The sequence below is a fragment of the Asterias amurensis genome, chromosome 18 (genome assembly GCF_032118995.1).
Source record: "Asterias amurensis chromosome 18, ASM3211899v1".
Classification (NCBI taxonomy): Eukaryota; Metazoa; Echinodermata; class Asteroidea; order Forcipulatida; family Asteriidae; genus Asterias; species Asterias amurensis.
The window spans coordinates 3,456,565-3,483,866 of record NC_092665.1 but is presented as its reverse complement, the minus strand read 5'-3'; the positions used below and the strand labels follow the sequence as shown (position 1 = coordinate 3,483,866).

At 38.4% G+C, this 27,302-nt stretch overlaps 3 protein-coding genes across 7 annotated transcripts; 2 read left to right on the top strand and 1 right to left on the bottom strand.

The window, feature by feature from the left end:
* Nucleotides 1–1,804: 1,804 nt before the first annotated feature.
* Nucleotides 1,805–7,100, top strand: LOC139950920 (adenosine receptor A2a-like). The gene is made up of 3 exons (XM_071949759.1): nt 1,805–2,431; nt 3,171–3,306; nt 7,000–7,100. The coding sequence occupies exons 1-3, from the start codon at nt 1,805–1,807 to the stop codon at nt 7,098–7,100; spliced, it is 864 nt and encodes a 287-aa protein (XP_071805860.1).
* A 482-nt stretch (nt 7,101–7,582) lies between these two features.
* On the bottom strand, nt 7,583–13,910 carry LOC139950486 (zinc finger MYND domain-containing protein 12-like). The gene is made up of 7 exons (XM_071949186.1): nt 13,659–13,910; nt 12,800–12,944; nt 12,037–12,208; nt 10,974–11,143; nt 9,736–9,982; nt 9,040–9,185; nt 7,583–8,554 (listed from the first exon to the last, which is right to left on the bottom strand). The coding sequence occupies exons 1-7, from the start codon at nt 13,763–13,765 to the stop codon at nt 8,408–8,410; spliced, it is 1,134 nt and encodes a 377-aa protein (XP_071805287.1). The 5' UTR covers nt 13,766–13,910; the 3' UTR covers nt 7,583–8,407.
* Nucleotides 13,911–14,318: 408 nt separating this feature from the next.
* LOC139950471 (nucleolin-like) lies at nt 14,319–27,226 on the top strand. Of its 5 annotated transcripts, none has more exons than XM_071949162.1 (18): nt 14,336–14,469; nt 16,058–16,228; nt 17,010–17,035; nt 17,490–17,538; nt 18,269–18,418; nt 18,772–19,074; nt 19,383–19,485; nt 19,671–19,760; nt 20,117–20,234; nt 21,034–21,179; nt 21,642–21,774; nt 22,304–22,446; nt 23,052–23,190; nt 23,569–23,702; nt 23,872–24,004; nt 24,678–24,811; nt 25,716–25,868; nt 26,451–27,225. In XM_071949162.1, the coding sequence occupies exons 5-18, from the start codon at nt 18,308–18,310 to the stop codon at nt 26,486–26,488; spliced, it is 1,878 nt and encodes a 625-aa protein (XP_071805263.1). In that variant the 5' UTR covers nt 14,336–14,469; nt 16,058–16,228; nt 17,010–17,035; nt 17,490–17,538; nt 18,269–18,307; the 3' UTR covers nt 26,489–27,225. The 5 variants fall into 5 exon arrangements, with proteins under 5 accessions (XP_071805261.1, XP_071805260.1, XP_071805259.1 ...); XM_071949161.1 differs by having other exon boundaries at nt 17,487–17,538; XM_071949160.1 differs by lacking the exon at nt 16,058–16,228 and having other exon boundaries at nt 14,319–14,469; nt 26,451–27,226.
* Nucleotides 27,227–27,302: the final 76 nt, after the last annotated feature.

Here is a 27,302-nt window from a genome sequence, read left to right as displayed (position 1 = left end):
ACTACGCTGGGATTCGCCTCATCTTTCTTCGTGCGATTTTGAACAAAATGTTAAACTACTATGAACTTGAAACTTATCATAAACATGAACCTTCATGAGTAGATGAACCCGCAACTTTTTTGGAATGATGACGTCATTGATGACGTCATTACGTTAAATAAACGGTAAATAATTGAAAAATTCATATCTTGAGAACCACAAACGCTACGTACAAGATTCTTTCACTACATGAAACCTCTTGTAATGTTCTACAAATGTTGTACACAACGTGACCTCATTTGACCATTCACCCGAACACCCTGAGTTTGTACACAAACTCTCAATTTCTAGTTTAATTTGCCTTCTCATACAAACCAATCAATCAATCAATCGAAAACAAAATTATGTAGCGACAAAATCATCAGAAATTGTATGAAAATAGTTATTGTTGAAAATAGAACATTTTTAGCTGTTGCTTGAAATTAATATGAATACTCCAAGCATACATGGAATCAAATGCTATATCGACTGTGTGTTACTTATCCTGTGGTACTGTTTTCCCCCGCAATATTAGTATTTAAAGGAACACGTTGCCTTGTATCGGTCGAGTTGGTCTTTGAAAAGCGTTTGTAACCGTTTGTTATAAAATGCATATGGTTAGAAAGATGTTGTAAAAGTAGAATACAATGATCTACACAAATATGCCTCGAAATTGCGTGGTTTTCGTTTTACTTTGCGAACTAACACGGTCGGCCATGGGAGTCAAAAATTTGACTCCCATAAATGGCCGACCGTGTTTGTCGACGAGGTCAAAGGAAAACCACGCAATTTTGAGGCATATTTGTGTGGATCGTTGTATTCTACTTTTAAAACGTCCTTCTAACCATATGCACTTCATAACAAACGGTTTCAAACGATTTTTATAGACCAACTCGTCCGATTCAACCAAGGCAACGTGTTCCTTAAAATTCACTTGAATGTACAATATGATGGCCTTGTTCTCTGGCCTTGTTCTCAAGCCTTGAAATTCAACAAAAAATATGTATTCATCAAAGTGAGTAGTTATCAACAGTAGTTAGCCCATCCAGAAACAAAAATATTAATGTCAAAATAATTATAACATCTTTGTTCCTCTGATTCCTTTCTAGAGCAACTCAACTCTGCGGGCTGATTTTAATTAAGATGTCACAAGGGACTACTGTAAATACATCACTATAGTTGCCATGAACGGCTCGTGCTTAAAAAAATAAACAGTGATTCATTAACTCGAAGTCGAATTGTTTATTGACAAGACCAAAGAATCTAGCAGAATAAAACCCACCATGGACTAAATCGTCATCCATTAAAGAACAACTTTGTGTGCAAAACGTGTCTCATGTACGAAAACCTGATGACGGTCTGGCAGGCGTACTTTGACTTTTAATTATAACAATTTCAATATGGGATTTTAGGCATTTAATGGTGAGGTATCAATAAATATTGGGCTCTAGCGGTAACACCATTGTGTGTATCTCAGCTTGCCAGGTAGATTTTGTTCTTTAGAGAACTGTTGTTTTGTATCTCCTATACCCACGGAGGAGATTTTCGGATTTCTCAAGTCTGAAAAGAGCTGTTCTGCTTTTTAACTATCTGTGGGCGGAAAGTAAAGCAAATCAGCCGGGGTTTTTAGCTTTTAATGTTTCGGCGTTATTAACAATTCACCATACTGCGGATTGAGTTCTTAATTGGTTTCGACGTTTCGACACCTTGCTCTACTCATCGTCATCGCGGATTGAGTTCTTAATTGGTTTCGACGTTTCGACACCTTGCTCTACTCATCGTCATCATGTCGACATTGCAAAACTTCACTCATGCAGCCGATGACGTCACTGACTCTGAGACAACTGAGATATCTTACTACGTCATCGAGATTGTATTCGCTGTCTTTGCAATATTCGGCAATTTAACCGTGATCACAATTTACTTACTGGAGCCTCGATTACGCAACACGCTCTCCAACATTTACTTGATTTCGCTCGCTGTGAGTGATTTCTGCATGGGAGCTATTGCTATTCCAATCATCCTGATCGCCTTACAAGGAATTCCTCGATCTTTCCCAGCTTGTCTCTTTCTACTCTCTATATTAGTTATGATCGATGTGGCGTCGGTGTTTTCTCTTTTGGCAATGACATTGGACAGGTATTACTCCATAAGCAGGCCGTTACGTTACTGCGTGGTTGTCACAAAGTCACGCGCCGTAGCGGGCGCACTCCTAGCCTGGTTTGTTGCTTTCTTGTTCATAGTTCCCATGCTGGCTGGTTGGCACAACGGACCCCCTTCCCAGCCTCAATGCTACTTTCTAGAAGTTGTCAGCCTACAGTACATGACATTTCTTTTCTTCGCGGCCATCTTGGCGCCATTTTTCCTGATGTGTTTTGCGTACATCCAAATCTACCTCATCATAAGAAAACAGGTGAGTCAGCTTGAAAAAAGTTTGTTGGTTGAACTTGCTCCATTGCGTTTATTGTTCATTTCATTCATTAGTAACTTAACTGTATTGTATAGAATGTCCTTGGTCATCTTGTCCCCTTCATTGCATCTGTGGGTACCCGTACATGTATATAGTTGTCGCATACGAAAGCTCATCCACTAATCGTTCCAGTCTTCTCACTTGCTGTATCTGCAACATAATTATACATACAATAACAAACCTGTAAAAATTTGAGCTCAATCGGTCATCGAAGTTGCGAGATAATAATGAAAGAAAAGACACCCTTATCACACGAAGTTGTGTGCTTTCGGTGCTTGATTATTTCGAGACCTCAAATTCTAAATCTGAGGTCTCGAAATCAAATTCGTGGAAAACAATTTCTTTCTCGAAAACTACTCCCTTTCAGAGGGAGCCGTTTTTCAAAATGTTTTTTTACTACCAACCTCTCCCCATTACTCAATACCAATGTTTTATGCTAATAATTGTTTTGAGTAATTACCATTAGTGTAGTTTACATACACCGTCCTTTGTATAATTATGGTCCCACAACCCAGCTATCAATTTCAATGATTGCTTTATTTATATAGACAGAGAATGAATGAAATACTCTTTACCAATTAGTGGCCCTTCATAAGTACTGACAAAGGAAATCAATCAGTTAACCATTACTATTAAAGTGATATCGATTTGAAACCACCATTCTCTCTGGTTTTACCTATAGCTTAAACAAATGAGAGCGGTTCATGACATAGGCAACCGTCTCCGCAGCACGCAACTGTCGTCGAACCCAGACAGGGAGGGTCGTATTCAACGCACGCAACAGCCGTCGACTAATGACGTCACTAGAGAGAACCAAAGTTCGCAGGACCAGAAAGCTAACGAATTTCGACGCATTAAACGCGAATGGCGTACGGCTCTGTTCTTTGCGTTTCTCATGTTGTTTTTCTTTGCAAGTTGGGTTCCAATCTTTCTCATTGATGCCCTCATATATTTTGGTGTGTACAACATTCCCCAGAATGTGATAAACTTCTGTGTGTTTTTGTCGCATTTTAACAGTGCGTTCAATCCGTTTCTTTACACGATGAAATCTGACTTTCGTAAGGCGTTGAAACGTGTGGTTACTTGCAACGCTCGTTAAAGGCAGTGGACACTTTTGTTAATGCTCACAACAATTTTTAGCATAAACGCTTACATGGGCGTCGAGTATGTGTGTTCAAAAGTAAAACAGTTGTGTAAACCATGATTGTGAACTTTTACGATACAAACATTTCGTTTAAAACTTGTAATGTATTGCTATAAGTTCTGGGTAAAAACTCGAGTAAAAACTTTGTTCACGTCTGTGCGAAACTTAGGCCGTGTCCGAAACGGCGACTTAGGCTACAGCTACGGCTAGATCGCGCGCGTCTGCCATTCTTCAACACTGGTAGACGCGCTGATCTAGACGTATAGCTGTAGCCGAAGTCGTCGTTTCGGACACGGCCTTAGTCTTGGTTCCAAGACCATTGGTGTTGCGCGGTCACACACAACCAACGTTCCGATTATGCACGGCAAAAACTGTACACGCTTGTAATGAACGAACGCATAGCGGGCGCTCTGTTTCTCTGATTTAGATCTCACCATGTCTAGATTCTGTGCTCTATGCGAAACTTTGTCCGCGTCTCATCTGCATAAGGCGATCGATTGAGCTCAAAATTTCAAAAGTTTGTTATTTCAGAGTATGTGTTTAATGGAGTTGAATTTCGTAAAGAGATAAAACAGACTCCTATTTCGACGAGTTAGGACGAGTTCTGGTCCATGCTCTATGCTCGTCTCTACTTAGAATAGCCTCAAGTTTTTAATAACTTCAATGAGCTAGTCCATAAGTTGGGACCATCTTAGTAAAATCGACCCTTGTCTTTTTGAAAATAATTGCCAAAGTTGGACACATTATTTATCAGCCACATAATGCCGCATATATTTTACTGCAATTAATGAAATATATTTATGTGAATTTGTATGTCTAGTACTTCAAGTCTATAATATAAAATTTGAAGGTAATCTTTGTTAAAAAACAGGACTCGGGAAAGTACTGAGTATACAGTGCTAACACACATCGGTGTATGGGTAAAAACCAAAAAGTAATATTCTTTATCCCCGATGCAAATTTAACATCTATTGTAATCTTTGTTGTCATTGTTTAAAAGTAACCTTCAGAATATTGTTTTCTTATGGGAGACGAAACATAAGAAGTTTTTAGTCGATGCATACAATAATTTACAGTAAAAATACGACGATATCAGCGAACATTCAGCGGACATTCATCGAAATTTGAAAACATAATTATTATCCATTTTAGTCTTGTTTAGTCTAGTCTTAAGTTGATTTGAAAGTAATCTTTGTTGGAGTTGCAACCTTCGGATTATTATGGGAGACGAAATTTAAGAAGCTTTTAGTCGATGCATTAACGTACAGTCAAAATAACACGACGGATATACATTCATCGAACTTTGAAAACATTCTCCTTAGTCTATACGTCTAAAGTGTGATTTGAAAGTAATCTTTGTTGTAAATTGTTCAGTAACCTTTAGATAAAATTAGTGTTTGCCTATAATGGGAGATAAAACTTCTGAAGCATTTATAGTCGATGCAATATACAGTAAAAGAAAAACGACGAAGGGTATAATTCAGCGAACTATGAATAATATTCTATGTAGAGAGCACGGTCTCAATCAATTTCAATCAATACAGTGGATTTTATTTGGTTGCCAAAAAGTAACAATGTCGACGAAAAATGCACTTAGCTTTAATTGTGGTGTACCGGTTCATTTGTCAAATTGATCAGAAAGTATAGTCAATAGTCATTGTGAGCTCAATCATGTAAAAGCACAATATTGTTTGTTCTGGTCATGGGAACTTGTCAATTTAAAGGAACACGTTGCCTTGGATCGGTCGAGTTGGTCTTTGAAAAGCGTTCTGTAACCGTTTGTTATAAAATCGGTATGGTAAGAAAGATGTTGTAAAAGTAGAATACAATGATCTACACAAATATGCCTCGAAATTGCGTGGTTTTCGTTTAACCTCGTCGACAAACACGTTCGGCCATTTATGGGAGTCAAAAATTTCAAAGAGTCAAAGAATGCCCGTGTCTAATTTATTTGAAGTAGCAAAGTATAATCGTCTGTTAAAATAAAAATACGGTTCGACCTGTAACACATTAAGTGATTGGAATATTGTTTAAGATATAGATATAGAAGAGTTTGCGGTAACACCATGTAATAACAATCTCTAAGTGAGTTGGGGTGGTTCTGAAAAGAACCGTTGGGTTAACTCGACGTTTCGATCAGTATGCTCTGACGAAGACGATCAGAGCATACTGATCGAAACGTCGAGTTAAACCCAACGGTTCTTTTCAGAACCACCCCAACTCACTTAGAGATTGTTATTACATGGTGTTACCGCAAACTCTTCTATATCTTATCTCCACCATGCAAAGTTTCAAATATTGTTTAAGAAAGCAAGTGACGAAGACGCACTTAGTAAGTACACTTTGTTTTAGTTATATATTTAAGTATTTGAAGAAAAATAATGAAGTTGGAATAAAGCACAATGATATTCATGGTGGTCACTAAACAAACAATTATGCAATCATAATTGAAAACGATATACTATCTTTGACGGAGATGCACTCAGTATTATTATTGATGATTTGTGATGGGTCTCTTATCAATTTATTGTATTTTCTTTTCCCGTCAGTGTCAATCATACTTATGCACACAGTGGGAAAAAAAAACTGAGTAAGGTTTGCGGTGACATGGTACAAGTAGTAGTGGTGCCTCTGATAAGAGCCGGTTTGTACTGCTCGACGTTTCGGTCAGTGTGTTCATCAGTTTTCCCCCTGTGGTTTATAACATAATATAAAAACACACGCAGGACAAAACGAATCTCTATGGATGTCACTGGATTTATAGCATAGGCTGTGCTTTTAGCAACACCCATAGCAATATAGCCATAAGTCTACAATTTAAGCCGACCGAACAGCGTCAAGGGGAAGCGGTTCCAAATCGGTAATGCTTCAGGGTTAATTAAAATTATTTGAATGGTTGCTGTGATGGGGAACGTAGACCATTATAGTGGCCGTACGTTTGTAGGTCACAAAGAAAATTGAAATGTTTTTTTTATAGAATGCCTATTGCTCATGCATAATTGCATGTAAACAAAATTGTAATTCATGTCAAGTCTAGTGGATAATTACACCATTATGACTTAGTGTGATCATCAGTTTGAAGTCGTAAAACACTTATAAGACCGATGTGGCAGGAGATTCTGTCCCCATGGATCGATCTGTGTCCCCCCCCCCCTCCCATGGAAAACTGTGTACAAACTACCTCTGAGGCGGGCCTAACATTAAAATGAGAAATTAGGGATAAGTGGTGCAGGCATACGGTTTTATTCTGAAATTCGCGACAAGTCCTGTCTATTGACTAGCCTTGATGGATTGAAGTAAGGATGACAATGCTACCTGACTTATATTATAATGATTAAATTATTTCATATGCCTTGACTTCTTACAGCCGGGCATTGCGCTTTCATCCCATCTGGAAACGGAATGAGTGCCTCAGCGGAATCTGATGAAGCAGGAGGCCGTGGTTTTGAAAAGGGCCCTAGTCACTAGAACATGTGTAAAGGTTTCCAATCAATTTGGAATTACAACCAGTTTTAATCAAGGTACGAATTGAAAGGGTTTTAATCGCACTGCTTCCACTTCCTTGCCCACAAAGATAAAAAGTTCAAAAGGACAAGCGCCCGCGACGACTTGGGAGTCAAGACGTGATCGCGTTTTTCTTTTGGCCCGAAAAAAAGGTGCACGCGCTTGCTTCTGAAATAGCGCCCTCTTGCGGCTTGTGAACATTTCTAACCTTCGATCGGCTGTTGGCATTGCGTTCGCAGAGATGGAAAAGAACTAATGCCTTTTTGTGCGGCCAAAACATACTTGAAACTAAGCCTATGTTTAACTTTTTTACACAGGAACAGCAATACACCAGTGAAACGAATCCGTATTTTACAAATGAAAGAATCATTACTTTATTGTTTCAAACAATCTTCGAATTTTGTGGCAAAATAGTTAGTTTTAATACTTTTTAATTATTGATCTTTATTTATTGTCCCATTAACATAACTTGAATGAAACATATTATTCAATAAATAGATCAATCTGAACACAAAATAGTATTATAGAAGTAAAAAATGGTTATTTACAATCTATACAATAAAAACAATAGGCACATTAAAACGGTAACACAACACTAATTGTCAAGTTTAAATTGATTTTGTAAATAAATTATCAACACCAGGTCTGAGAGAATAAAATTAATATGAAATGGTCAAATATATTTTGTGCATATTCAGAATTTCTAGTTTAGAAAAACAGTTGTACGATGAAGTGTTTCAAAAAATAAAAATAATGGAGTTATAAGTTTCATTGTATTGGCGAGTGGGACAGACAGGTGCGAGGTCTGGGATAGGGACTTTGACAAAGTAAATAGAAGGAAGGACTCTTCCATTATTTGTATAGGGGGGGGGGGCTGTTTATCTTCCCCACTTATGCCTGCAAAACCTGTCTGCATTATTGGACGGAATCACTGTTTAGTCACTTCAAGTTGCATTTTTATAGTAAGAAGTAGGAAGGACTCTTCCATTATTTTTATAGGGGGGGGGGCTGTTTATCTTCCCCACTTATGCCTGCAAAACCTGTCTGCATTATTGGACGGAATCACTGTTTAGTCACTTCAAGTTGCATTTTTATAGTAAGAAGTAGGAAGGACTCTTCCATTATTTTTATAGGGTGGGCTATTTATCATCCCCACTTATGCCTGAAAAACCCGTCTTCATTATTGGACGCAATAATGCATTATTTCTTGCGGTCTTCGTTTGGGGCTGGGAACAAAACTAATTCAGGGGGTTGGGGCGGACAACATCGCACTAGCTATATTCTGCCGGCATGAGGTTCATTTTATTCGGTAGCTGATTAAGGGCGCTGTTGAACTCGTTAATGCAAGCAGCAAGTTCATCATCTTTATGCTCCCGTGACTCACTTGAAGTTTGTGCCTTCTGCCCTAGCTCTGTTGCCTAAAATTTAAAGACAATGAAGAAAATTTTAACTTTTCTACTAATCATTCTTTAACTGAATAATATGTAACCATTTACACTGTATATGCCTGTGATTATTTTTTCACTGAGCTCGGGAAATTACTGAGTAAACAGTGCTTTCACACATTGGTGTACAATTCTTTTCTTTATCCCTGATGCAAATTTCCATCTATTGCATTTATATTTCTCTTGTCAATTTTCAGTTTGTACAAATTATTCAAAATTTACCCAGTCAGTTTCCTTTGTGTTTTTTTTTTTAAACTGACACTTACTATAGCACATTTCTAACACTTCCATAATAATAACTAATCCCAAAACTTATATGATTGTAGCATGGAATGAAGAAAGATACTGAAATAAGATTTGCTTGGTAATGCAGGAATGAAAAATGCAAATAGGATTATTTTAGAGTTTCAAAGTAGATTGAGGTATGGGGTGGAGCAATGCCTTAAATAAACCGTTACCTTGTGAATGTCGTCCAGTAAGTAATACAGCATAGCAAGGGCGTGGCCAACGGTTGCCATGGCAGCTGCATCCTGATTGGTCACCTGCTCTCTGATGTCATGGATGGAGTGTAACACTTGTTTGGCTTCTGCTTCTTGAGCCTCATCTAACAAATAAAATAGTTTAAAATTATTACTTTTATTGCACAACTGCCAAACTGTGACTTCCGTTTTGGAGAGAGTTCAATGACCTTGGAGACTTTTGTGGACACTTTATGGCAGCAGACTAACCAGGTAGATCCATTGAAAATGTGTCCATGCTGAGAACGATGGCTGTTTTCAAAACCAATGCTTAGGATTTGGCTCAAAGCTCAGGGGCATTCCGCTTAATTGAATGCTAGCACTGAAAGTTAATGCTTTTAGAAATTAATGAGGGAGCCATAGTCAGAGCCCAATTTCATCAGAAAGCTGTTAAGCAAAACAAAATTATGGTTACCAGAATAAGGTTACCAGCCAAAAAAAACATCTCACTTGTACTATTGGTGGCTGGTACCTTGCTTGATTTTTCTAGTCAGTATTTTCTGTTAAAGCAGCTCTATGAAATTAGGCCCAGAGCACCAAATTCTAAGACCACAACGTGAGTTTGAAACAATGGAAATACACTGTGTAGGCCTACAAGCCTTGTATGTATGAAGAACAATTAAAACTTTGTATTACCGAGTGATTCAACAACGCGTTCTTCTAACTCTACGACAGCGGATGACATTCCACTTTGGGCGTCACTCTTTCTCGTTCTAGCCGTCACAATCCGCAAGAGATGACTGTGCCAAATGGCAGTCACTCTTGTGTATAGCGAGTCCGCAACGTCCATGTGGTTCTGACGGAAGAAGACATTAGCCATGTGGAAGTATCCGCCGGATGTTCGAATATCATCGGTCCCAAATTCTTCAGAGGCATGGAAGATCTGATGGAGAAAAAAAAAAATGTTACACAAGGTTAATAGTTGTAATGTTGAAACACAAGGGGCCAGTTTCATAGAGCTGCTTAGCAGCTAGTTGTTGTACGCTTACTGCGCAACTTTCCATTGCATAGCACTGCTAGCAGAAGCATAGGAAAAGGCAAGTAGCTTACCTTGTGGCACTTACTGTAAGCAAATGAATGATGCCTTGTGGTGCCTAATGTAAGCAAATGAATGATTCAACACTGCAACACTAACAAGGTGCTTTATATGCTGTGAGTCTCATGTTTCAAACATAGCTCTGCATCTCTGTCATAAAAATAATGAGACCTTTGTGATGCCCATCAGGTGAAGATGAAGTTCTATATTAGGCATGGAGGCCACAGAGGTCATGAACTCTTTTACCTTGGCCTTGGTGCCCCTTCAGAAGTTTTCCTAAGACTTTAAAAGTTCTCTAATGGATGTGCCAAATATGAAACTGGCCTAACCCTCTCAAAGATGAAATTCCAGGCCTGCTAAATCAGAACTGTGCGTTATCGTTAGCAGGCTTGATACTTCACGAAGGCAACGCAGGTGATTGCCTTCATGCCTCCTGGGCCCAATTTCATGGCTCTGCTTACCGTAAGCACAGAATCGGTGCTTAGGGAAGCAGGGAATTCTGTGCTTACGGCAAGCGTATTTCAAGGGCTAGCAGCGAATGTGCGTTCTCCACATTCCTAGGTATTCTATGCTTACCAGGCTAGCGCAGAAATTTGGCGCTTGCACGTAAGCGGGGAATCGTGATCGTAAACGCAGAATTCGGCGGTAAGCAGAGCCATGAAATTGGGCCCTGGTCTTTGCCTTGGTGCCCTTGAAATGCTCCAGTAGATATTTACAATTTCCTCATAGGGTGCATGATAGCAAGGAGAAAAAGCCTTGGTGCCCTTGCCCTTTTAAAAAAACGAAGCACACAGGCCTGCATTAGTATTGTATAACTATTATTACTGTTAACACTTACATCATCGGCTAAGTGTCTCAGAGACTCCTCATAGTTGCCCTGCGCTGCATACAGCAAGCCAAGATTACGTGCAAGCTTAGACTTGATTGCCGAGCTGCAGTCTGGTGTCTTGAGGACCGTCCACTGGGCCTGAGCCAGGTACTCCTCTCCTTGGGATAGCTTGTGTAAACCTTGGTGCAAAATCAAAAGGAATTTAATCCTGTTCAGCTGATAACAAAATGAAGTAAGATTTACAACTTTGTGCAAGATAGGAAGTAATAATAATAATATTTTCGACTTTGATATAGCACTTTACCACAGCCCAAAGGTGCTGCGAGTTACCGCGCTCCAAGCTAGTCATTCACATAAAAACATCTCTGCCCTCACAGGTACCCATTTTACCCCTGGGTGGCGAGAAGCAATGAATAAGTGTCTTGCTCAAGGACACAAGTGTCCCGACCGGGATTTGAACCCACATCCCGATGAACCACCAGAACTTGAGCTTGATGCTCTTATCCGCTCGGCCACGACACCCCCAAGTAACTAGTTTGTGGGTGAAGATGACATGGACCTCATGTGTAAATAACTCTTAGGCGACCTCCCAAAGTTGATCAACAGGGACCCAATTTCATAAAGCTGTTAAGCAGAAAATACTGCGACGCAGTGTGTGCTTAATGACATCCACATTGCTGTGGTTGGTTCCAGGATTGTAGTCGAGTCCACAACCTTCGAGGCCCAGTCCTCCGTCTCTGAGGGTGAGAGTCATAACATAGCAAGGCCGAGGCCGAGACCAATGCCGTCTGAAGACTGCCTTGAGAACTCCAACATTGACTTCGACTTCTACTTGTATACTCGGTAGGGTCCATAAGACAGGCGGTAAAGCCGAGGGACTACTTGTTCATGAGCAGTTCATGGGGTGCGTTTGTACAAGGTGCAAGTAAAATAAGACTCGTTGCTGCTTATATAGGTGAGCAGTCACCACTCCCCTGAAAATCTCAACTGACAGGGAGGTGATGATGTTGCCGGGGAGTGAGTTCCACCAGATGATTGGTCCCCTGCAAGTAAATTTTGGAATTGTGCTTACCAATGCTTGCCTCGGCTAGGATGAGATATGAGGGTACCAGTTCGATGCTATCCAATCCATGGACGTCAATACTGAAGCGCAGAGACTGCATGGCTGCCGGGACAGCTTGCTCATGTTTACCTTCAAAGAGAAGTTTCTGACCTGTGGTCCTGGTCAGGTCAATCATGTTCCTCTGGTGAGTAATAAAAAAACAGCTGAATTTAAATCCACAGAGAATCTTTTGTTACTGCATACAAGACAGTAGTTTCACACGAAAAAAACTAAACAATTTATCTTTATTGAAATGTATTACCTCAAACCAATTGAAACTCTCCTTTAGCTCATACAGTTCTTATGTTAATTTAAAAATAAAATGTAAATAAATAAAAGGTGTTGAAATTGAAGCCATATTGACGTTTCCTTTCCTGAATCCTGTTGACGGTATGAGCAGAGAAGATTTTGTATCTTTTCTTACATGTGTATATTATTTCAAATTCAATGCTACTTTAGGTTAGACCCAGTTGCTGGGGCGCTGAACTCCTTTTTCAAAATTTGTCATATAGCTAACTAGTACTTTTACTAGTACTCGGATAGGTAGTAGTAAGACCGATTTTATGACAAATTTTGCAAAAAGGAGTACAATGCTCCAGTAACTGGGTCAAACTTTTAGGTATAGTCGTGATAATCGTAACCCTACATCCTCCCGTAACCAACTAGCGGTCGGGAGGATAGAGGGTTAGTATGATTATCGCAACTCCTGTCTTTAAAAGACTTTGGGTCCAACCTGTCTATGAACTAGGTCCTGCTCCCTCTTCTTGCGTTGTTCTTCAGACGAGAGAAAAGATAGATGTGGAGTCCGGAGGGGAATGAGGAGCTGGCAAATCTTCTCGTGGATTCCGACCCAGTCTGCTTGCTGGTGCTCCACACCACTAAAATATAAATAATTGGAAAGAATGAACACAGAAATTGAAGACGGAAGTTGGCAACTCATTGATAAATAATTGTAATTGTATTGAGAAATAAAAATGAGGGTATTTGAAGTGTTGACTGTGTTGTTTTAATATTACATTACAAAACAAAATAACAAAAAACAATAAATAAATTAAAGCCATTATACACTTTCGGTAAACAGTATTGTCCATTATACACTTTCGGTAAACAGTATTGTCCAAGTCCCACACTTCGTGTATCACAACTTATATATAAAATAACATTCCTGTGGAAATTTAGGCTCAATCGGACATCGGAGTCGGGAGAAAATAACGGGAAAACCCACTCCTGTTTTCGCGCGTTTCGCCGTGTCATGACATGTATTTATAACAAATCCGTAATTCTCGTTAACGAGAATTTATATTGTTTTACCGTTTTCTCAAAAAGTAAAGCATTTCATGGACTAATATTTCAAGAGAAGTCTTTCACCATTACCTTCTGTAAACCCTGTAAATTATTTGTAAATCTGTGAACTTTTTTTTTTTTTTCTGTACCGAAAGGGTCCAATGGCTTTAAGTCAAAATAAAACTACAGAGACTGGCTAACCAGTTTACTGGTATTTTTTTCAAAAAATATATGTGTTATTTTGGTAAAAAAGAACAACAAATCGTCATCAAAGGATTTGGTTAAAAACTTTTTACTTTTCCACTCACCAGTAAAATGTCACTCTACATTTCGTGCACTGAACAAACGCTGGCTTTTGGCACAGTTCGCAAAGAAGTTTGACTCCTTTAGGATTAGCCAAAGGGTTCAGCGTCATCTTGGGTTATGTTTTGACAACTTTCACAAGAATAGTTTACTTGGAATAAATATTTAGCTCTTCCCAAAAGGAATTTTCATCCACGTTCGTAAAAAACTGCAGAAGTCTTTTCTTGTTGCCATTCGCAATGGGATAAACAACGCATGCGTAGTTTGCAAGTTCCTTTGGCTCGTGGCCAAAACCGACGACTGTTCAAAGCTCAAGAGGTGGGTAAAACACTTTAAAATAAAAAAGTAAACATGTAACAGCTATTACTAAAATAAATCACTCTTTTATTTTGTACAATTTAAAAAAATAATGTGTATGCATGATAATTTCAAAAATGAATTTTTAGTGTATAAATAAAACATTTTATTGACTCAAATTGTACAAATAATACTTTTTGATTTTAAAATAATAATTATTTATTCCTAAATAGTGTCAAGCAAATAAAAAACTGATGATGCTGGGATTTAAATATCTTGTATCCGCCTCTGCATAAAACTCTGTATCTCAAACCGTGGTAAACAGGGTAGTTAGCCAGACTATTTTACCGTTTTGCACGTGCGTGATAATTTCTCTGCATTTCCTCGGCCTTTTCGCTTCGAACAACTCCTGAGCAAAGACGTGCTAACTAAACTCTCCGGGCCTAACAATTTCAGACGATTTTTGTAGCAAGAAATTTTCATAAAACAAAAATGGCAGTTAAGCAGTCCAAGTCAAAGGTAAGTATTGATGGTGGATAGTTTCAAAGGCAGTTTTCATGACCATTTTGACCATGTGAAAGAGGAATTCTTTCAATAAATGGGTCCACCGAATGAGGCGATGCAGCTGGCCGTCCTGCCTGTCGTCCTCCACACGTTGTGTGGTGCGCCCACTCATGCCACGTGCGCGTCCAGATTTCCACGTGGTCCAAACAATTTATCAACTTTTCTCAATAACTTGAAATAATTTTGTACTACAAACTTAAATTCGTTTTTAGATGTTCTATTTTGTGATTTATTTTAAGAATATTATTTATTGTTTGTCAGAAAGTGAAATTTACTTGTTTTTTTTTTCTTCTTCTGAAAAACCAAAAATTTTGTGGGCCCATTTCCACATCATCACCATGGACGAATCGAACAATTCAATTTTACCTTAATCCATGAAGTGCCACAGCTTAGCAATAATCTAAAGCTAGGCCATGGTTTGTCCCCAAAAGGATAAATGTGTTATTTCCTTAAATTTTTATGAGTAGCCTTGTCCATTTTTGCATTTTGGAAATTAAAATTGTGAAGTTTTTCAGTTTTCTTTTTTTGAGAAAATTTTACAAAGTTTTGTTTATTTTCAGAACAGGCTTGCCTTCCCTAGATTCTCTTTCCCAAAAGGTCCGTGAACATGATAAAAAACTAGAATCAATTTTATTTATTAGTTTTTATTTCGGCTTGATTATTTCTTAAATTTTTTTGCTAAAGTTGGATCATATAGATACTATTTGTAAAAGAGTTCCCTTTGACTAATTGTTAAAAATAAATGTAGCTTGAGTAGATAATTAAGTTAAACGATGTTGTGCGGTACCTTCCAAAAAACTGAGCTCGGTCGGGTAGTGCCTCGATATTCCGAACTGATGTGCGGAGGATATTCGAAGTATGGACGGCGGAAAACCTGTGGTCCGGAGCCGAATAAAAAGTGTTGGGCGTATTACAAATCCCACAATGTTGGACGAAGAGAGGTGGGAATAAACACTAAGATGTGCGGAGATCGAGGTTGGCCTGTTCGGATTCCTAAGAAACATAACACAGGTTGGCAAAACCTGTTTGTGAAAAAGAGGCATAAAAATTGTACCCATTTTGTGGTAGTTTTATTGAAAATTTTGCGGCAAATTTCTTACTTTTGCACAAACCATCAGCACCTCCAAAATGTTTATTCTTAAAAAGGTACAGACCACCAGACATGTTGTTAGTTTTGTTAATCTGCAAGAATCGGAATAAAACATATAAAAAAAATTCTGAATTTTTACTTGGCCACAAGTATTTTCATACTGTTAAAAAATCAATTGGATTTAAGACGCGTGCTTTAATTGATGTTTCATGTTAAGTTGAGAACCAAATAAAAATCTAAACATGGACCTACAATTTTACACCGCTGAACATTTTGACCTAGCACTGCTTTCAGAAAGCGTTGTTCTCGACTCGACAGGCCCAGGAACAACATTTTGAAGAAATTTGAACAGATAAACAAGAGAATCAATCTATTTGTATGTAGAGCACAAAACTTGCAATATTTTTGGTGAAATCTGTATCTCAATACGTATCATTCACAATGGCCTCTCAGATGACCAAGTTATTTGGCTATAAAAAAGAGGTGCTAAGAATCACACTTGAGTGCTACCGGTTACCAGTGGTGGTTGCTTCTGTCGTGAGTTGCTGACATCATATATCGACTGGTACCCTGTGTTCCTGACGACGTAGTCATGGCTTGGTCAGGGGAAAGCTTGATCGTGGTGTAAGTGATTAGCAAATGTACATTGTGACAGAATGTTGAGTTATCGGGGGTCGACGTCACTTAACTCTCAGATTTGTCTTAGATGAGTTACCAATTATACGAAATTGTCTTATCAAATCATTTGATTAACTTGATTTGAAATGATTTATTAAAACTGAAACCATGGCAGCCGAAGGCTGAATTGCTGTCAAGCTGCTTAGAGTAAAAAAATTGACAAATACCAACAAGAGATAAAAATTAATTACAATTGTTAAAAAAAATTCAACATTAACGTTAACAAAATTCAATATTAACAAAAAAAAGATTGTTGTTACTACGGCAACGGTGAACAATCTGGTGCTTGATTATTTTGAGGTCAGTCTGAGCCCTAGGTGAGGTCGAACCCTGAACCATATTGAAATTCCTTGTTATCAATCTACATGTTTCATGAGTGTTGAGAACTTAAAATTTGAAGATTCTCTGTATTAAATCAAAATCTTCAACAACCTTATCCCATACTAACAATTAAGTGTTTGTTTTTAATTTTACCCCACAGATATCATTTTGTAAAAAATATATGCACTAGGTAGCATTCCCTGAATGTTTTTGCACTTTTTTTTTAACGTGTATGAAAAAATAACCGGAATAAAGTACAATTGGTATCGTAAAGTTGTCATGTGTTTGAAGTTGCTCTGATAAACAATGATTATTGCCTTTTTCTTTTTATGCAAATGATAATTTGAGTTTTAAAACTTGTGTTTTATTATGGAATATCTTTTCTTTTTTTGTTTGTCTTTGACAGGGAAAGGCCCAAGTTGCAACTCCAACGTAAGATTTTCTCCTTGACCTCAATGACCTAAACACGTTTTTAGACAACGGTTATTTTTTTATGTGTTTTTACTTGAACAAAGATGAAACTTTTATAATGAAAGTCTTCATACAAATTTCCCACATCAATACTAGGTACAGTGCCAAAGCTACAGAGACGATTGCCTTTGTGCCCTTTGAAGTGTTCTGTTACTCAATTCCAGAGCAGAGCAGCCAATTATTTTACCAATTCTACTGAGATCATGTCCTGATGAACAAAATATGATTAATCTCTCTAATTTAAAACGGCATTCTGTTTATTCCCCCAATTGTTCTACAACATTCCCCTACTAAATAATGTAGATGTTGGCAGATCTGACCTTTATTCATGGTCTGAATGTATTAATTTAGAAACTAATCGGAATAAATTAATATAAAAAAGTTAATTGAAGTTTTTTGTTCTCCTTAACAGTAGTGTCAAGAAGGGCAAGAAAGAAGCCAAGGTGAAGCCTGTGAAGAAACAGGTAAGAAATGCGCCCAAGAATTGTTCTTAAAAGCGGCACATTCATTGTTAAAGCCATTTTTCGGTAAACAGTGTTGTCCAAGGCCCACACTAAGTGTACCTCAACTTCTATATCAAATAACAAACCTGTGAAAATTTAGGCTCAATCGGTCATCGGAGTCGGGAGAAAACAACGGAAAAACCCACCCTTAATTCCGCGCGTTTCGCCGTGTCATGACATGTGTTTAAAATGAATCCGTAATTCTCGTAAACGAGAATTTATATTGTTTTGCTGTTTTCTCAAAAAGTAAAGCATTTCATGGAATAATATTTCAAGAGAAGTCTTTTACCATTGCCTTCTGTAAACCCTGTAAGTTATTTGTAAATCTGTGAACTTTTTTTTTTTTTTCTGAACCAAAAGGGTCCAATGGCCTTAAAAGGTAGCCCATGAAAGTGTCCATGCCTGACATGATAACCGTACACAGCTTGTGTCTGTTAAAGCAAGAATCGACTGTAGATACTTGGGCATGGAAATCGCAAATCATGACGTGACCTTAGCATTAGCATGGTGGAATTTTATCTTTGAAAGGGTAAGGACAAAGTTTATGGGAAACATGCAGGGGGGGGGGTGGTGGCACCACCAGGATAGCCTCTGTGTTACTCTAGGTATGCTGTTGCATTCTTAACCCGAGTGGAAGGTCACTGTCGGCTTTAAAGTGTTAAATAATTTGACTTGTATTTTGTTGAAACAGGAATCCTCCGAAGAGGAGAGCAGTGAGGAGGAGGAACCGATGGAGGTTGTCCCACAGGTCAAAGCCACCAAGAAGACACCTGCTAAGAAAACTCCTGCCAAGAAGACACCGGCTAAGAAGACCCCAGCTAAGAAGGCCCCACCACCAAAGGTAAGTCTGGTCAAGACCCTTGCTCTCTTTGGCCCTCCGGCCACTGTCTTCAAGGATGAAGACGGGTCCCTGCTGCTATATCCAGTGATTCCATTTGAAACAATGATATCATTTGATACTGGCAGTGACATAGGGTAGGTCAAAGGTGAATCAATATACACGCCCGTCTCGAGGCAGATCTCTGGTGTTAATCACGAGCCTCGGAACTGTTTCGTCAGATGTTCAGATCTTCTTCCTACTTGATTAATTCAGCTCAACATGTGGGTCAGACCTTGGACTTGATGAAGTATTCCTTCTTTTTAGTAACCCCATGCCCGGTCACACCTTGAATAAAATCCCCTCATTTTTCACAGGTTGAAGTTGAAGAGGACAGTGATGAAGAGGATAGTGATGAGGACGATAGCGAGGAGGAAGAAGTAGCCCCAGCAAAAGCCACCAAGGCTGCTGCACCAGAAGAGGACTCCGATGAAGATGATGAGGAAGATAGTGATGAAGAGGAGGATGATAGTGAAGAGGAGGTGGAAGTGCCAGTTAAGAAGGGAGCCAAGGCAGCAGCCAAACCTAAACAAGTAGAGATGGACGAAGATGATGAAGATGATAGCGACGAAGATGATGAAGAGGACAGTGATGAGGAGGAAGAAGAAACCAAGGCACCGGTATGTATAAAGTCTAAGATGCTATTCAATCTGGGGGAAAAAAAATCTTTAACTCATGATTAGAGTTTAAGTTGCAGTCAAGGATGAGATTGTTCCGACTTTTGACTGAATTAAGTCTTTTGAAATTACCAAAATAAAGATGCTGTAATTTTCTCCAAATTGGATAAGTCTGGCCCTCGTGTCTAACTTTCTAAGTACATAAGGTACTGGTTCCGAAAGCTCCTTGGAGTATATAATTTTAATTCCACGGGTGATGAAACGGTTTCAGGACATCCTTTGATTCATACTTCTTTTTTCTTGTTGAAAAGGCTAAAGGAGCAAAGAAAGCAGCTAAGAAGGCTGAGGTAGAAGAAGAGGAAGACAGTGATGAAGAGGAAGACAGTGATGAAGAAGATAGCGAAGAAGAAGAAGGTAAGTTAATAATAACGCAATAATTATTAACAGTATCTCTCGATGGACTAGTTTGTCTATCGCAAGTGTAACTGATGACCCCTGTTGAGGGTTGACGCAGTTGGATCCTTAAAACTTTTTAACTCGTGTCAGAGAATTTGAAATGATGAGATGGATTTAATATTTGTCTTAATTTTTTATTTCAGAAGATGATGCTCCTCCCATGAAGAAGAAGAAGCAGGCTGGTGGAGAAGCTAAGGTGACAAAGAAATCACAGGCTGAGGAGGTTGAATCAGGTAAGAGAACAATTGCTCTCCGAGGACAATAAACCCATTGTCTATTACAGTGTGCTTTGCGTTGATCTTGCTTCTCACTCTTTTCTCTCGTTGATAGTTATTTAAACTTGTCAATTCTTTTGTTTGTTTGTCTACACTTATATTGTGTAAGTACGTAACATCGTGTTCGCACTTCTTGACAAAAATTTGTTTGAATTAATTTGCATCTATCCCCTTTAATTGAGATAGTTTGTAGACAAATTGTATTATATTTAGTTGCTGGTATTATTTCTGAAGATAAATGTGTATATTAAGTTTTTGAAAACTCAAGCAGCTGCTATTTTCTAATCTGAACTTTGATTTGATTGATTTTACAGAGATCATTTCCATCTTTATCGGTGGTATCGTTAATGGCACTTCAAGTGACGAGCTTGAGGAATTCTTCTCCGCCCAAGGTGTTGAGGTCTTCAATGCTAGAGTCATCCCAAACAAACCGTAAGTGTACCAAAATGAACATCTCAAATCATTTCTTTGATTATTTTGAGGCTGTTGCATTCAGTTGAATTGTCCTAGAGCAATCATTTCTCAACCATCTCGAATGGGCACTTTTCTTTGACTACGTTGCATGTAAACAAAGCATGGCCTTAGGCTTGTTGTGCAACGAGAGACTTTATAACATAGCCAGGTGGCAGCAGACTTGCCATCAAAATTTCCATTGTTTTATTCCAAGCATGTGACCATGAGAATGATGGATTTAAAAGTAGCATCCCAAAATTCACTCATTGAACAAGTAAGAAGAAGCAAGATGTGGAATGTTGCGTTTGAAATCTACGTAGAGGGTCGATTTGGGCTTGGTCTTTTTTTTTGTGATTAAGTGATGACATTTTCACCATATCACTAACAGTTACTGTTCCATTCAGACAGTCACTTTGCTGATTTGTTGAAGGCATTTGGTCTGATAATCGCTGAACACTCTCCCTTACAAATTGGACAAAGATCATCTTATGCCAAAAAAAAATCTGATTTGCTGGTGCCCTCAACACAAAAATGCCACATGAAACTTGATTTACAATGTGCTTTTGTTAAGTTTGGCTCGTCATTTTCACAATTTTTACAAGTTCTTATGTCTATAACGTTTTTTTTACAAATATATAGATAAGGCTGGATTGCTTGACGTCGTGCTTCAAAGTAAATTCTTGGCAACAGTCGTAGCTTAAGTCACCAATTTGGACATAGTCTATCACTCTTACAACACTATATTTTGATGAATACTTTGGTTCTGTTTTGCTCTCAGGTTCGGTTATGTCGATGTCCACTCCAACAAAGCTTTCAAGCAGGCCATGGAATTGAATCACCAAGAACTGAACGGAAATGCTCTCCGTCTTGAGCGTGGAAAGGATAGAGGAGAGAAGACCCCCAGAAATAATACTCAAAGCACTGGTAAGAAATCCTTCAGGATTGACCTAATGCTAGAATTCCAATCACCTTACTCAAGTCATCTTCTATGGTTGTTTTTATCTTGATATTACCAAGTACTTTTTTGACATGACACTTGTGTTCTATAGAAAGACACCTCCGATGGATGTTATTGCAAAGTGAAATGGACCCCTGAAAAGGTTGAGACTGTATTGTTTTGGAAGCAAATTGTGGTTGTCTGCTCCCCAGGGGGTGAAGAGAGTCTGAGGAATGAACCAAGAACTCAAGAATAAAAAAGGATACTTAAAGTTGTGGAGTGCCGTGATCTAGCCATAAAGATTTGTGTACTTTGTATCAGATGCCAGACTTGCTACCATTTTTCATTGGTGTAGTTCTAAAACCAAGCTATCTAAGAAAAAAGATTAAATGAAAACTGCATTTTAAAAATTTTACTTTTAACAGGCACGTTTTTTTCTGAAATTATAGGAGGCCGAAATGATTCCAACAACAGAACTCTCTTTGTGAAGGGACTATGCTTCGACACCACTGAGGATACTTTGAAAACAAAGTTCGGCTGCAGGGAAGTGCGCATGCCGACCAGGGAGGGCAGACCAGGAGGGTGCGTCATTAAATATTGGTCATTATTTTTTTTAAATGTTCTTTCTATAGATGGATTGCACATATCTTCATCGATCGCTCATGTAACTGCTGCGCACAATTGTCAGCTGATGATAGCCTCTCATGCGTGCGTGTTTCATCAAAGATGATGGTGAATGACGTATGCAATCCGTCTATTGTCTCTGATTATAAAAGTTTGGTATGCCTGGCCAATTTCAAGCGCATGTTCAGGCTGACTGTAAATGATGAACTACATTGTTAACAACTGCCTCTTTGGGGCAAGATTCGGGACTTAAACTTGCATCTGTAATGCATGGCTGTGTTTATAGTAGTTAGCAAAGCTATGAAGCAGGCCGGTCGAATATTAGACGATGCACCTCGATGCGTTGTTCCGAGTCTCCAAAAGCCAAAGAATAACTTAAAATAATATCTTTGTACACACCATGCAGTCTGAATTTAAAGAGGAAGATTTACATTTCATGAAACTTAAAATGTGAATAATGGTTAGGTTTTTTTTTCTCTTGATGCAGTTATGCCTACCTTGAGTTTGCTGACGAGTCCGGGGTTGAGAAAGCAATGTCTGAGATGCAGGGGGCTGAGGTCGATGGATGGAATGTCATCTTGGATTACGTCGGTGATAAGAGCAAGAACCAGAGAGGTGGAGCTGGTGGAGGTAAGCAATCATAGAACACAAATTTTGCAATCTTGGTAGAAGTTGCTCAATGGACCTTACTCGCGCCATCACCATCGTGGTCATATTCTCCGTTTCCATTAAAGTAAAGACTGTTGACATTCATTGCGCTAACATGGCACTAGACTATTATCTTGTCCGTCCTTGGTTTGGTTAACAATGAGTTTGAAATAGATGGAGTAAAATCAAAATGGCCACACTGTGATAAAGGTCTATTGTAAATCCTCTGGTGTAACTTGAGTCACATTGGTATGCCTGGGGTTGATTTCACAAAGAAAGTCCTTATTAGGACTAGTCCTGGGACTTTTTAAGGATTAAAAACTAACTAAAGCCGGTTTAAGTTCGGACAAGTGTCCTCACTCGGGTTTTTATACCATGGTCTTGGGCTTTTGTTTCAGCTTGGGCTATGTCGTGTCCGTTTCAAGCTGCTGCAAAAAACATACATTTTTCAAGATGGCTGACTGAACTAAGCCAGAGCCATGGTTTCCAAAAGGGTTTAGCTGTAATGATGCCCTGATTAAATTCCTGCAAGGCATGAAATTTGTGAAACCTTTAGTAAATCATGGTTATTTGTTCATTTCAATTAGATCGTGGACCTACCCAGCCGTCAACTACCCTTTACATTAAGGGATTGACAGATGATGTCTCTGAAGGTGATATTAAGCTACTCATGGAAGCTGTTGAAGTAAGAAGACCAAACAGACGAGATGGTTCTGGAAAGGCAGAGTAAGTTACCAGTAAGGGTCGCTCATGCCCCCCCACCCCCTCTCTCTCAAACCCAAACCAACATTGTCCAGCTATTCACTTACAGCATATTTAGCTTATTGTCCCTCTGGCCAAATGACTGTTTGAACCCATTTGGGACCAGTCAAAAATGTCTCCCTAAATAGTCCGACTTGCTGAAATATTGACTGATGGTTGGAATATTATGAAAAGCTGACAAATACATGAAATGGCATGACTGGCCTGATGTTCGGTCACTGAGAACTCCCAAGGGCACACTGTGGACACTAAAATCTGAGCGGTTACTGTTGCCACAATTAATTTGGTTAAAAAAATATATCTGAATTTGACACTGATGGTGCTGCGTGCTTCTTTTTACAGTTATGCCTATGCCGACTTTGACTCACAAGATTCAGCAAAGGAAGCTTTTGAGAAGTTCCAAGGCTCACAGCTGAAGAGCTCCTTCTTGAATCTGGACTACGCCCTCAGCAAGAAACGATCTGGTGGTGATGGAGGTAAAAATATCTTAAGTTTTTTTTTTTTTACTTTTTTTTTTACAAGGGAGTTCACCTAATTAAAGGTCATTTTTATAATCACAACTCAGAAACTTGAGTAACTTTGTAGGCGGTTTTTGCAACATATAAATGCAGATAATTTTTGATTTATTTGTTCATTTATTTCTAGGAGACAAAGACAGGAAGACGCTTTATATCCGAGGAATGTCGTCCGAAACTCAACTGGGTCAATTGGAATCTCACTTCCCTGGTGCTGATTCTGTGAGAATGCCAATGGACAGAGACACCAACACGCCTAAAGGGTAAGAACCTTAAACCAAAACCCCAGATTGTTGATTAGAATGTCGTAAATCAACCCTTTATTGTGAAGGTACTTATTGCTAAAGCATTGATGATAAGTTTGGTATGCCTCCAGCCGAATCACGAAAATGCTAGGATTTTTCCTATCTCCAGTTAGGATGAGTAACTACCCTTTAATGTGAATGTATTACTTATTGCTAAAGCATTGATGATTAGTTTGGTATGCCTGCAGCCGATTTCACGATCTCCAGTTAGGATGAGTAACTCGTTCTAAACTTAGAATGGGTTCAATGCGTATTATGTCTATGGAAGAGTTTGGTTAAATCGACAGCTGCTCTCGTGCTAAGAGTGTGTGGTTTGGACCCACAGTAGCAAATCAATCAAAATACTCAAAACCCAAATGGTTAAAAGTTTTAAGGTGTTGACGGATTTTTTGAATTTTGATGTTGGTTGTCCTTGTAGATACTTACTGTTGTCAATAATATTATTATGAAATCGCGAGTGTGAGCTTCTGTGACTTACCGGTTGGTCTAGTATTGGAACAGCAACTTGACTTCTGACCTATGAATTATTGTTGGTTTTGACCTTAAAACAGTTCTCACAAAAGTAAAAAAAAAACCATAACTTGATAGTTTCCACAACATATTAAATTATTTGATTGTTTTGTTTCAATAGGTTTGCATACGCAGAATATGCCTCTGAGGGTGCTGCAGCTGCTGCCATGGAGAAACTGAATGGATCAGACCTAGGTGGTTACAGTCTAGCCATTGACTACGCTAGAGCTAGAACAAGCTTCGGATCACCAAGAGGTAAGACGACTTCTGAGACCTTTGGGTTTAAAATATTATTCAAGATGCACCTCGGAAGCTTCTTGAATTTGAACAAGTGAATCTATCATTAAATACCATTGTTTTCAAAACTGAGGTATATTAATTTTGATTTGTTGTATGTATGAGATAACAGAACTTTTAACTCTCCCCGGTTCTGAAGAAAGTTTGCTGAAAACAAACAGTTTTTTATGTTGAGTATGTTGAATATCTTCTTGATTGTTGTGTAAAATGAAATGTTACAAAGACTTCAATTGTATTGTCATATCTGCTTTTGTTTGAAGTATTTTCCAATCATCTATTCATCCTTGTGCTATTTTGTTGCCACTTTGTGACTGATCATAGCATATAAACATTGTGTGCTACAATGAACACTCACTATTTACTGCTTTTTGTCAAACTTGCTTCTATTTGTGTACTGTTATGAAGGGTACATATATCCATGTTTATAATAAAGATGTAGGCCTATCTTATGCCACTTTTCTTCTGTGATAACACTAGAATCAAGAGATTTTAAAGTTTATTAATAATCGGTTTCTGTAAAAAAGGTGTTGCCAAATCTTCTAGTTGTACTACCTCCTGTAGTTATTTTGTGTATGCAAATAGTTAGTCTTAAAGTGACAGCACTACCGCTTGTTTTATCCTTTAGTTAGAAAGATGTAGATTAAAGTTGAGAAACGCGCATTTAATTCCACTTAAATGTGCATGAGTTATGATTTTAAAAAATTGGGTTAACATTGATCAGTATATGTCTGTATCCCAATTTGGTTTTTGTTGATTATTCAACCACTTTTAACAACTATAAATAAACCTGCCGCTAGGACCCACGACAGGTGTTCAATTTTCATCTCATTTATTATATTTTGTTTGTTTCAATTTATCCCAGGTGGACGTGGTGGTGGTTTTGGTGGTGGCCGAGGAGGAGGATTCCGTGGAGGTCGTGGTGGTGGCGGACGTGGTGGTGGATTCCGTGGAGGTCGCGGTGGTGGTGGACGCGGAGGTGGTTTCCGTGGAGGTCGTGGTGGTGGCGGACGTGGAGGTATGTACCAGTAATGAATATAGGATAGTCTTTTTATGGTTTTCTTTTTCAATACCTTATGACTGGCAATGTTCATGCAACGTTGTTAAATCTAACTTGTCTATGGCAACCTAATATTTCCAATCATTACATTCTTTCCAATATACTTGGATCTGCAGAGACTTAAACTTGTATCTGAATTCAGACTGTTTTTCATGTCTCATGTTGAAAAAATAGCTGAAATATCTTTAGACATAGAGAGACGATGATCTTTGAGCTACTTCAGTGCTGTTCCTAGTGAAACCCCAGTTGACTGTTTCACTCCAGGGGTTGTTAAAATGTGAAATAATTGTCATTTCTAAAAGGACACTCACAAAAAAGCATAAAAATTTCGTACTTTTTGTTGGTTTGTTGGCTAGTCTCTCACCTTGAATTTGAATACAAAAACTTATGCAGAACCTACCATATATGTGTGATTGATGAGTGTAAAAACCCGTCTGTTTTGTTCAAACACGGCTGTAATAATAAAAGATAAACCAAGAATATAAATGTAATGTAAAACTAACCATTTTTCCCCCAATTTTCTTTTGTTTTTGTTTTTAGGTGGTGGTTTTTCAGGAAAGAGAACAACTTTCGACTGAGTCTCATCCCCTCCCTATGTCAATATTCAATCCTGTGAAGACCCTGCAATGGAACAAACCCAAGATTTTTTTAAGAAAGAATATTCTTAAAGTGCTGCCATGTTGCTTTTGCTTATAAAGATGTGTAATCTTTTACGCTGGAAGCAAGTAGAAATATTTCCGATTTAAAAACAACGGCGTTTGGGATTGTTTTGAGGAAGCCAAGCATGTCACTTTGCTCAAGTATCGGGTTAAATATTAAACTCAATTACTCAGTACCTCGATTGTACATATTAAAGGGTTATAGTTTACTCAAGGTCTGACTCAAGTTAAGCAGCCCAATTCTATTTGGGGAAAGCTGAACTCCAGTTGGGTATGTTAATTTTGGAGTTGGAACTGACCCAACTATAGTTGGGATGGCCATTTTTGTAGTTGGAACTTGCCATACTCTAGTTGGGCGGGACGCTCAATTATAGTTGACCATTATCGATCTAGGGATGAACAAATCTATGAAAATGGATTTGCTAGTATTTTATAATTTTATTGTGAAACCTATTAAACCTGAATGGCCTTTGCATCCCACGCCAGGCAGAATATTTACAATCATGTTTGTGAAAACCCTGGTATAACTTCAGTTGCATCCTTGTGTGCTTTTGCCAGATAACAAATTTATTTTAAGTGTGTTTTACATCGAGTTGAGGTATATCTTTTTAAAAAGATAGTGAATTTCTTTGAAAACTTCGATACTATTACCAGATATTTAAAAACGTCTTCTTACATAATTATTGTAAACTGATGTCTTTGTTATATTTTATTTTAATTAACATGAAGTTTT

What these genes read in the sequence shown, in the direction of transcription:
- LOC139950920 (XM_071949759.1), top strand. Translation starts at nt 1,805, where the DNA reads ATGTCGACATTGCAAAACTTCACTCATGCAGCCGATGACGTCACTGAC. An exon ending in ACCTCATCATAAGAAAACAG is followed by an intron (nt 2,432 to 3,170) that starts GTGAGTCAGCTT and finishes TTTTACCTATAG; the next exon opens with CTTAAACAAATGAGAGCGGT. An exon ending in CGTCACTAGAGAGAACCAAA is followed by an intron (nt 3,307 to 6,999) that starts GTTCGCAGGACC and finishes GACTTCTTACAG; the next exon opens with CCGGGCATTGCGCTTTCATC.
- LOC139950486 (XM_071949186.1), bottom strand. Translation starts at nt 13,765, where the DNA reads ATGACGCTGAACCCTTTGGCTAATCCTAAAGGAGTCAAACTTCTTTGC. An exon ending in CCTAGCCGAGGCAAGCATTG is followed by an intron (nt 11,144 to 12,036) that starts GTAAGCACAATT and finishes TTTTGCACCAAG; the next exon opens with GTTTACACAAGCTATCCCAA. An exon ending in TACTGGACGACATTCACAAG is followed by an intron (nt 8,555 to 9,039) that starts GTAACGGTTTAT and finishes TTTAAATTTTAG; the next exon opens with GCAACAGAGCTAGGGCAGAA.
- LOC139950471 (XM_071949158.1), top strand. Translation starts at nt 14,443, where the DNA reads ATGGCAGTTAAGCAGTCCAAGTCAAAG. An exon ending in AGATAGCGAAGAAGAAGAAG is followed by an intron (nt 19,486 to 19,670) that starts GTAAGTTAATAA and finishes TTTTTATTTCAG; the next exon opens with AAGATGATGCTCCTCCCATG. An exon ending in GGCTGAGGAGGTTGAATCAG is followed by an intron (nt 19,761 to 20,116) that starts GTAAGAGAACAA and finishes TTGATTTTACAG; the next exon opens with AGATCATTTCCATCTTTATC.